The sequence below is a fragment of the Leuciscus leuciscus genome, assembly GCF_965113295.1.
Source record: "Leuciscus leuciscus genome assembly, chromosome: 3".
In the NCBI taxonomy this organism is placed as follows: domain Eukaryota; kingdom Metazoa; phylum Chordata; class Actinopteri; order Cypriniformes; family Leuciscidae; genus Leuciscus; species Leuciscus leuciscus.
The window spans coordinates 41,057,873-41,067,373 of record NC_138727.1 but is presented as its reverse complement, the minus strand read 5'-3'; the positions used below and the strand labels follow the sequence as shown (position 1 = coordinate 41,067,373).

Below are 9,501 nucleotides of genomic sequence, written 5' to 3'. Positions count from 1 at the left end.
CTTAGAAGTCTAGTGGGGCTACATGCCCACCAAATTTCATGTTCCCCGGTGTTTCGGTGTCCCTGGTATCGTTGACGAAAAATTTAAGGGGGCCCCAGCGCGGGGGGGGAAGTGGCCCCCAGGGACCAAACGAAATTTTTCCGTAAAAGTCTAGTAGACCAACATACCATAAAAATTTCTTCATCCTCGGTGCCACGGTTCAGGTAGTTATTTAGGAAAAACTGCATTTTTGGGGGTTTGGGGGGGCCCAGCGCGGGGGGGGAGTGGCCCCCGGGGACCAAACGAAATTTTTCCTTAGAAGTCTAGTGGGGCTACATGCCCACCAAATTTCATGTTCCCCGGTGCTTCGGTGTCCCTGGTATCGTTGACGAAAAATTCAGTAAGGTGACGAAAAAAAAAAAAAAAAAAAACTTTGACAATCCCTATATGACCGGCTAGCTACGCTAGCGGCGGTCATAATAATAAGAACGCCAACGATTATAATAGGTCCCTACACATCTTCAGTGCTTGACCCTTAATAAGTAAAGTAGCCTAATAGACTAATGCTATCTTGTGTTATGCCTGATCTGATTAAATACCTGCTAATACTTAATGGCATTTTCAAGAAAAATGTCCACTCATGCTGTTTTTTTTTGGTTTTTGTTTTTTTTGCATTGAATTGTCCCTGTTGTTTTAGCTCATGTCATTAATGTGTTCTTAAAAATAATGTTGTTTTTCAACAGCTTATTATGGGAAGGTCCAAACAAATGTTGGTGCAACATTTGAATAGAAAATCATGATGTGCATTTACAAAAACACCTGTATTCTGGCCTTATTGATGACATACTTTTTAATATTACTTTTATAACTTAACAGTTCATGAATGCATTCATGGCTGGACCAGAAAGCTGTAGTAATAAAATGGGCCGTAATTTCAAATATAATAGTCATTTTTGCTTACTTTTAAGGTGACGTAGTTAGATTGTACTTACTAAAATAAGTACGGAGTAATATTAATTTACTACATGTACTTACTGTATGTAGTAATGTGTCACTATGTCATCTTAAAAATAAATTCCTTACATTAAAACAGTTCAAGGCTAGGCCATTGTAAAGTTTTAGATTTTCCATGTAACTCATGTTTTTTTACAATTTTACTTTTCTTTTGAAAGCTATTGTCTTTTCCGCCTCCCTACCTGTTTACATGTTTCCTTTTGTTAACAGAGCAGAAACCAACTGTGTGTAATTTATGTATTTTATGTAAAATGAATGTTTTAACCTGAACATTTCCGGTAACGTGAGTAAACTCAAATAGTATGTGTAAAAAAGGCCCCCTTGTGGCCGCTAAGCATCAGACACTTTACTGTGACTCTCTCTCTCTACTACTGGAAGACGCCTCGCTTCACCTGGACTCTTGGCCAATCACAAGTTGATTCAGGATTGCCGCACACGGCATTCTGTCAGAGACTTTTGCCAGTAGTGTACGCTAACTGCACGGACTTACAACCTGCCTTGATACAACTGTTTTATTCTGTGTGCGTCTTTACAAGTAAGAATCGGTATTTTGTTGTTCTTCTTGACTGTTATTGCTAAGGCTAGATTGGTAGTGTTTTGTCTGTTTAGTGTTGCTAAATGTAAGCTCAGGCGTTTCCTGCACGGCTAGACCTCGTTTCGTGATGCTTCTTTCTATCAATGTATAAGTTGCCACTCGGGCATTATTCTTTGGGTACACATTGTAGAATACCAGTTAAGCACCTTTGTGCATAGTTTGAAAACTATCGCGCTGATATTCGCCTTCAATCCAGTTAATTGGTTATAGGGCACGCACCTCCCACATGTACACTGGTCGTCACGTGACACCTCTCGGAGCGGCCTGGTGTAGTTATTTATGTGACCAGCAGAGGGAGCCATTGTATTGCGAATGGTTTATCCTTTCTTATTGTTATAGTTGTAGCTGCTTAGACCTACATAACAGCCTTTTTCATTCTTTACTGTCAGTTTCGGCCATGTTAAGATATTGTTGTATTTTATTTCTGCTATATATGTTAGAATAGGATGCAGTTAATACAAATAGAGGTTTGTTGCATGATAATCATTTATTCGCATTCAACTAATTATGTTTGTTTTATTTCTTTATTTGTTTCAGAACCACACATCAATGTACATATTCAATCATGCAGTTGTAAATTCAATAAATACTTCCAATGAAGAAATCTTGCGTGATTCTGACCGATCACCCGCTGTGAGCTCTACCTAACGATCCATAAACTATCCAAATCAATGAAGCCAGTCTTCTTCTGAACAAAGTGGTCCTTCGAGCCGGATCCAGAGCCTGCAGCGGAGCAAGATGTCTACCACCTCGGATAAAGAGTCTAGTGCACGATCCAGGAGGCAGCGGTCCCTCCCTAACTACTTGCAAGATTATGACTTGTCTGATCTCCCGACCAGATCTCAAACCAAGAAGTCTTCTGAGTCACAGTCCAGAGAGCAGCTAGACGAAGAGGACCGCAGCAGACCTGATTCACGCTCTGCATCCCCAGAAAGTCAATTGCATCACAGCCCAGCGCGATGGTCAGTCACTGACAAATGGGAATCTTCTGCAGATGAGTGGAGAAGGGAGTGCCACATACTAGAGCGTGAAAGGGAAGATCTCCTAGCAGCAATGGAGGAATTAAAAATACAGAACGAGCAGCTCAGAGCCAAAGTGGAGCCCAGCAGTTCCCGTCCAGAGCCACGTACTGTAACTGCCAGAGATAGACTTTATCGAGAAGGGCTGGATTATGGAGGTGCTTCAACCCAGTATAAATCAGTCTACTTCCGGGACAGGGAGACACCACCACAACGGTCCTCTGACAGGCATCATGACTACAGCAGAGAGACAAAGGACTAATGAGAATCAACCAGATATAACTCTCCCTCACCTAAGCGCTCTCCCGAGCCAGTACGCACCAAGCACCAGGCCCTGCAACGAAGCTATGAGTCCAGGGAAGGGCGCTACAGTTCTCATTATAACTATGAGCAGTCCAGCCACCGCCGCTCACCTGAGCGCCACGCCAGTTACAGAGACTCTCGTTATTCCTACAGAGAATACAGAGAACCATCACGCCGAGGTGACTATTCTCCTGCACGCCGCCGCAGCTACTCTCCTGACCAGCGTGAGAGACGTAGTTTCCCTTCACCTCGGCACGAGCCCAGACGCCGACGCTCAGTGACTCCCCCTGGTGGACAGGAAAGAACATACAGAGGGCCCACTCCTACAATCCCGAACTTCAACCGTCCTAACCCAAGAGACTTTGCAAGACTCCGTATTGCTCTAGACAATCTCCTTCCTAGAGATGCCACTGAACGTTTCAAGTTCCAGATATTAGTGGATCATCTGAAGCTGGAGGAAGCGTTGCTGGTGGCAGATTCTTACAGCAATTCTGATTACCCCTTCACTGACACTATGGCACGTTTAAACCAGCAGTACGGGCAGCCACACCAACTCGCCCTTCAGCGTATTGCCGAACTGATGGACGGCCCCAACATTCAGAGTGGAGACATTAAGTCATTCAGGTTGTTCGCCCTGAACGTCAGATCCCTGGTGAGCATGTTGGAGCAGCTCGGTTTAAAGGGGCAAGTTGAGCTGGACTGTGGTTCTCATGTCACTCGTCTACTGGGCAAGCTACCGCACGACCTGAGGTCCAGTTTCAGGCGCTACATCCACCCGCTCCGCATTCCTATCCCCACTCTTCTGGACCTAGCAGATTGGTTGGAATACGAGCTCCAGATCCAGGAGGATATAGCACAATATCGCTTGAGAAAGGACACTGGATCTAAGCCCAAAGACTCCAAGAGTACTGTCAGGTCGTCACCTAAGGCCTCAGTCCTCATGCTGGGAGCTAGGGAGCCGGCCAAATCTACTCCTCCAACCAGTCTAGATGCAAAGAAGTTCTGCCCATTCTGTGAGAACTACAAGCACACTTTGAATAGTTGCGCAAATTTCAAACTGCTCAGCACCACCCAGAAACGTAACTGGATTCAGGACAACAACCGATGTTGGCGATGCGGCAGAGAACACAGATCAGCTGAATGTGATCTAAAGATGTGCTGTAAAACATGCAACAGCAGACATCTGCTTGCTTTGCACGATGTCAGCGAGAGAAGTTTAGCCAAGGCTGACAAAGCTGAGAGAAGGCCTGACCAGGTGAAGTCCAGTGAGAGCAAACCTTTGTCCATACCAAGTGCAGACCAAGTGCTATACATTGGCAAGCCACCGCAGGGCCATCGTGTGCTTCTCAAGGTCAGTAAAGTTATCCTCCGCCATGGTGACCAAACTCTAGAGACATACGCTGTGCTAGACGACGGCTCCGAACGCACCCTGCTCCTCCAACCAGCTGTCCAACAACTGGGCCTTGAAGGTCAGCCTGAGGATTTGCCCCTGCGTACAGTCAGACAGGAGCTGCAGACGCTTCACGGGGCGGCTGTCTCATTTAGCATCTCCCCAGCCTGTTCTCCAGCCATGGTATACAACATCCAAGGAGCCTTTACCGCACCCAAGCTCGGGCTAGGCCAGCACACGTATCCCTTCAAAGCACTGCAGAGCAAATACAAACATTTGAAGAAGCTTTCTATCCCTTCATTCAAGGACATTGTCCCGCTACTGCTCATTGGCTCAGACCACCCTCACTTGGTGACTCCAGTTGAGCCAGTCATCTTTGGTCCCCCTGGTGCACCGGTTGCTGTCCGCACCCGTCTCGGATGGACGCTGCAAGGTCCGACCAACAATCTAAAGCAGTACCTTATCGAACAATGCTGTCTATTCACCACCTTCGGGGCACCTCCAGCTGACATCTACCAGCACATTGAGAGACTGTGGCAGCTGGACGTCCTCCCATGGCGCAGCGAAAAGGCCAGTACAAGGTCACGGCAGGACAAGGAGGCCCTTGAATGCTTGGATAAACAGACGGTGCGAGTAGATGTTAATGGTGTTCACCGCTATGCTACTCCTCTCCTCCGCGTGAAGAACTTCCCTCAGCTCCGGAATACGGAAAGGCGGCTGGCGAAGAACCCTGAGACGGCCCAAGTCTACAACGCAGAGATCCAGAGACTTGAACAGGCTGGCTATGTGGCGAAACTACCCCATGGCACAGAGAACACCTTAAGCAGCTGGTACATCCCACACCACCTTGTCGAGCACAATGGCAAGCACCGAGTGGTTTTTAATTGTTCTTTCCAGTACAACGCCACTGACTTGAACAAACTCCTGCTCCCAGGTCCAACCCTCGGTCCACCTCTCCTTTCAGTTCTCTTGCGATTCAGAGAACATTGTGTGGCCTTCAGCAGTGACATACGGGGGATGTTTCACCAGGTCAGGCTCCTTCCGGAGGATGAGCCTCTCCTCCGCTTCCTCTGGAGGGAGCTCAAGCGTGATGAACAACCCACAGTCTATCAGTGGAAAGTGCTTCCCTTCGGTACTACCTGTAGCCCCTGCTGTGCTACATACGCCCTACAGAAGCACGTCACCGACCATACTCAGCCAGCTGAAGCAGTGAGAGACTCCGTGTTAAGACATTTCTACGTGGATAACTGTCTTCAGAGTGTGCCTACAGTTGAAGATGCCAAGCCCATCATCAACAAGCTGCAGACTCTCCTCGCCGAGGGAGGCTTTGAGTTACGCCAGTGGGCCAGTACCCATCCAGACACCATCCGTCACCTCCCTGCTGAGGCGAGATCGGCTAGTGCTGAAAAGTGGATCGCCCAAGGTCACCCAGGTCAAGGAGAATCAGCCCTGGGCCTGCAGTGGGACTGCCGAGAGGACACCCTGTCCTTCAAGTGTCGAGAGGCTGTAGTCACTGAAGAAGTTGTCACTATGCGCTCCATCTATAAAGTGGTGGCAAGCCAATATGACCCCCTTGGCTTCCTAGTACCTTACACCACCAGGGCCAAAGTTGTCATCCAACACCTGTGGGACAAAAAGCGTGACTGGGACGACCCTGCTCTGCCGGATCACCTGCTAGCCGCATGGAGAGAGTGGGAGGACGAGTTACCTCACCTACAGAGCATAGCACTTCCGAGGTGTTACACTGGCCATGAGTTAGACTCTCCCACCTGTGAGCGTCAGATCCACGTGTTCTGTGATGCTTCAGAGCAAGCCTATGGCTCTGTGGCATACCTCAGAACCGAGAATCCTCATGGAGTCGTCCAAGTAGCTTTTGTCACTGCGAGATCCAGAGTTGCTCCAAAAAAGCAACAGTCAATCCCACGCCTGGAGTTATGCGCTGCCCTGACTGGAGCACAAATGGCTCGGATCCTCAAATCTGAACTCACACTGTCCATCCAGCGGGTGGTGCTCTGGTCGGACTCTACTACCGTGCTCAAGTGGCTGCAGTCGGAGTCATGCCGATTCAAAGTGTTTGTTGGCACACGTGTGGCAGAGATTCAAGATCTCACCGAGGGCGACACATGGCGGTACGTGGACTCTGCACAGAACCCTGCCGACGACATTACGCGTGGCAAACCTCTCGACACATTGACACCAGACAGCCGCTGGGGTCAAGGCCCAACCTTCTTGTGGTGTGACCCAGACAAATGGCCACAAAGTCCTCAGATTCAGACAGAGGCAGATCAGGGTGAAGAGCTCAAGAAACCTCTGTTCTGCGGCCTCACTACTACCTTGCCAAGTCATCTCCCTGACGCTAAAAAGTTCTCTTCCTTCAAAGAGCTCCTGACCGCCACAACTAAAACTCTACATGGGGCGGCCCCAGGCAATGTCACAGTCTACAGGCAAGCCCAGCTAGCTCTGCTACAACAGGTCCAACAAGACAGTTTTCCTATTGAATATGCCCAGCTGCAGTCAGGGAAACCAGTCGCTAAGAGCAGCAGACTTCTCAAGCTGGCACCAGAGTTCGACCACAGTGACAAGCTCATCCGTGTTGGCGGACGTCTGCGCCATAGTAACCAGCTGGAACCGGATACTGTTCACCCGGTGGTGCTGGATGCCAAACACCCAGTCACGCAGCTGCTCATTCAAGAGTATGATTACCGTCTGCACCATCCAGGCCCAGAGAGGGTCTTCTCAGAGATGCGCCGCAAGTATTGGCTACCAGGAGGGCGAGAGGCTATCCGCCGCTTTCAGCGCAAGTGCAAAGAGTGTCAGAAATGGCGCGGAAAGCCACAAATCCCTAAAATGGCAGACCTGCCTCCATCCAGAGTCCGACTTTTCAAGCCAGCATTTTACTCAACAGGAGTAGACTGCTTCGGGCCATACTCGGTAGTGATCGGAAGAAGGAGTGAAAAGCGCTGGGGAATAATCTTTAAATGCATGACCACCCGAGCCGTGCATATCGACCTGCTCTCTAGTTTGAATGCAGACTCATTCCTCATGGCCCTGAGACGGTTCATCGCCCGCAGAGGAAAGCCGTTCGAGCTGATTTCAGACCAGGGGACTAACTTCAGAGGTGGTGATCGAGAGCTCCGGGAAGCATTCGCCGACCTTGCTCCAGACATCAAAGCTCAACTCGCCTCTCAGCAAATCGACTGGAAGTTTAATCCACCTAACGCCCCCCACTTTGGTGGCTGCTGGGAGCGCGAGATACGCTCAGTAAAACAAGCTCTGCAAGTAACCCTTGGAGCCCAGCTTGTGACAGATGAGGTACTGAGAACCCTACTAATTGAGATTGAAGGGATTCTCAACTCTAAACCATTAGGCTACACATCTGCAGACATCGCCAACCCTGATCCAATAACTCCCAACTCACTGCTCATTGGGCGGCCAGATGCCTCTCTCCCGCAGGTGGTGTATCCTGACTCCGAACTCCTGAGCAGTAGGCGTTGGCGCCATAGCCAGCTGTTGGCTGACCACTTCTGGAAGCATTTTATCCGTTTCTATTTGCCCAGCCTCCAGGCCCGACAGAAGTGGAATGCTGAAAACCCAGACCTGCACATTGGCAAGACGGTCCTCATCATTGACCCGCAGCTCCCTCGCTCACTGTGGCCAGTGGGTACAGTGACCAGCATCTCCCCTGGCCTCGACGGTAAAGTACGATCTGCTGAAGTGAATGTAGGAGACCGGGCGTACACCCGCCCTGTGGCTCGACTCATCCAGCTTCCAGAGTTGTCAGACTAACCACTACCGGACGAGTGGGCGCCTTTTCTTCTTCTGCAGATTCCCTTCAGTAATCTGGGGGCGGCTGTAAAAAAGGCCCCCTTGTGACCGCTAAGCATCAGACACTTTACTGTGACTCTCTCTCTCTACTACTGGAAGACGCCTCGCTTCACCTGGACTCTTAGCCAATCACAAGTTGATTCAGGATTGCCGCACACGGCATTCTGTCAGAGACTTTTGCCAGTAGTGTACGCTAACTGCACGGACTTACAACCTGCCTTGATACAACTGCTTTATTCTGTGTGCGTCTTTACAAGTAAGAATCGGTATTTTGTTGTTCTTCTTGACTGTTATTGCTAAGGCTAGATTGGTAGTGTTTTGTCTGTTTAGTGTTGCTAAATGTAAGCTCAGGCGTTTCCTGCACGGCTAGACCTCGTGTTGTGATGCTTCTTTCTATCAATGTATAAGTTGCCACTCGGGCATTATTCTTTGGGTACACATTGTAGAATACCAGTTAAGCACCTTTGTGCATAGTTTGAAAACTATCGCGCTGATATTCGCCTTCAATCCAGTTAATTGGTTATAGGGCACGCACCTCCCGCATGTACACTGGTCGTCACGTGACACCTCTCGGAGCGGCCTGGTGTAGTTATTTATGTGACCAGCAGAGGGAGCCATTGTATTGCGAATGGTTTATCCTTTCTTATTGTTATAGTTGTAGCTGCTTAGACCTACATAACAGCCTTTTTCATTCTTTACTGTCAGTTTCGGCCATGTTAAGATATTGTTGTATTTTATTTCTGCTATATATGTTAGAATAGGATGCAGTTAATACAAATAGAGGTTTGTTGCATGATAATCATTTATTCGCATTCAACTAATTATGTTTGTTTTATTTCTTTATTTGTTTCAGAACCACACATCAATGTACATATTCAATCATGCAGTTGTAAATTCAATAAATACTTCCAATGAAGAAATCTTGCGTGATTCTGACCGATCACCCGCTGTGAGCTCTACCTAACGATCCATAAACTATCCAAATCAATGAAGCCAGTCTTCTTCTGCACAGTATGAATAAACCCAACTTATATTAGTATTATAATGAAAATATATTCCTAATTTCCACTATACAATTTAATAGTATTTAATGTTTTGCACAACCCACTTAAAATAATTTGTAATTTAATCTTTGTTTCAACTCTCAAATAGTCAAGATTACTTTAAGTTTATGATTTGAAAAATTATACTTGATTAAAAATCCAAAACTATAATAGCACTGCAATGCAAAAAAAGAGAAAGTATACATGAACTCAAAAATAATTCATCCTGATGGATTCGCTACAGTTACTAACGTACCCTCGGTTCCTTGAGATAACGGGAACGAGCATTGTGTCAGTTTCTGACACGTATGGGGAAACTCCGAAACTCCGATC

At 47.7% G+C, this 9,501-nt stretch overlaps 1 protein-coding gene across 1 annotated transcript; it reads left to right on the top strand.

Annotated features, from left to right (window-relative positions):
* Nucleotides 1-7,179: 7,179 nt before the first annotated feature.
* Nucleotides 7,180-9,140, top strand: LOC309495975 (uncharacterized protein). Its single transcript, XM_082165899.1, has 2 exons — nt 7,180-8,381; nt 8,979-9,140. The coding sequence occupies exon 1, from the start codon at nt 7,283-7,285 to the stop codon at nt 8,084-8,086; it is 804 nt and encodes a 267-aa protein (XP_082022025.1). The 5' UTR covers nt 7,180-7,282; the 3' UTR covers nt 8,087-8,381; nt 8,979-9,140.
* Nucleotides 9,141-9,501: the final 361 nt, after the last annotated feature.

What these genes read in the sequence shown, in the direction of transcription:
- LOC309495975 (XM_082165899.1), top strand. Translation starts at nt 7,283, where the DNA reads ATGACCACCCGAGCCGTGCATATCGACCTGCTCTCTAGTTTGAATGCA.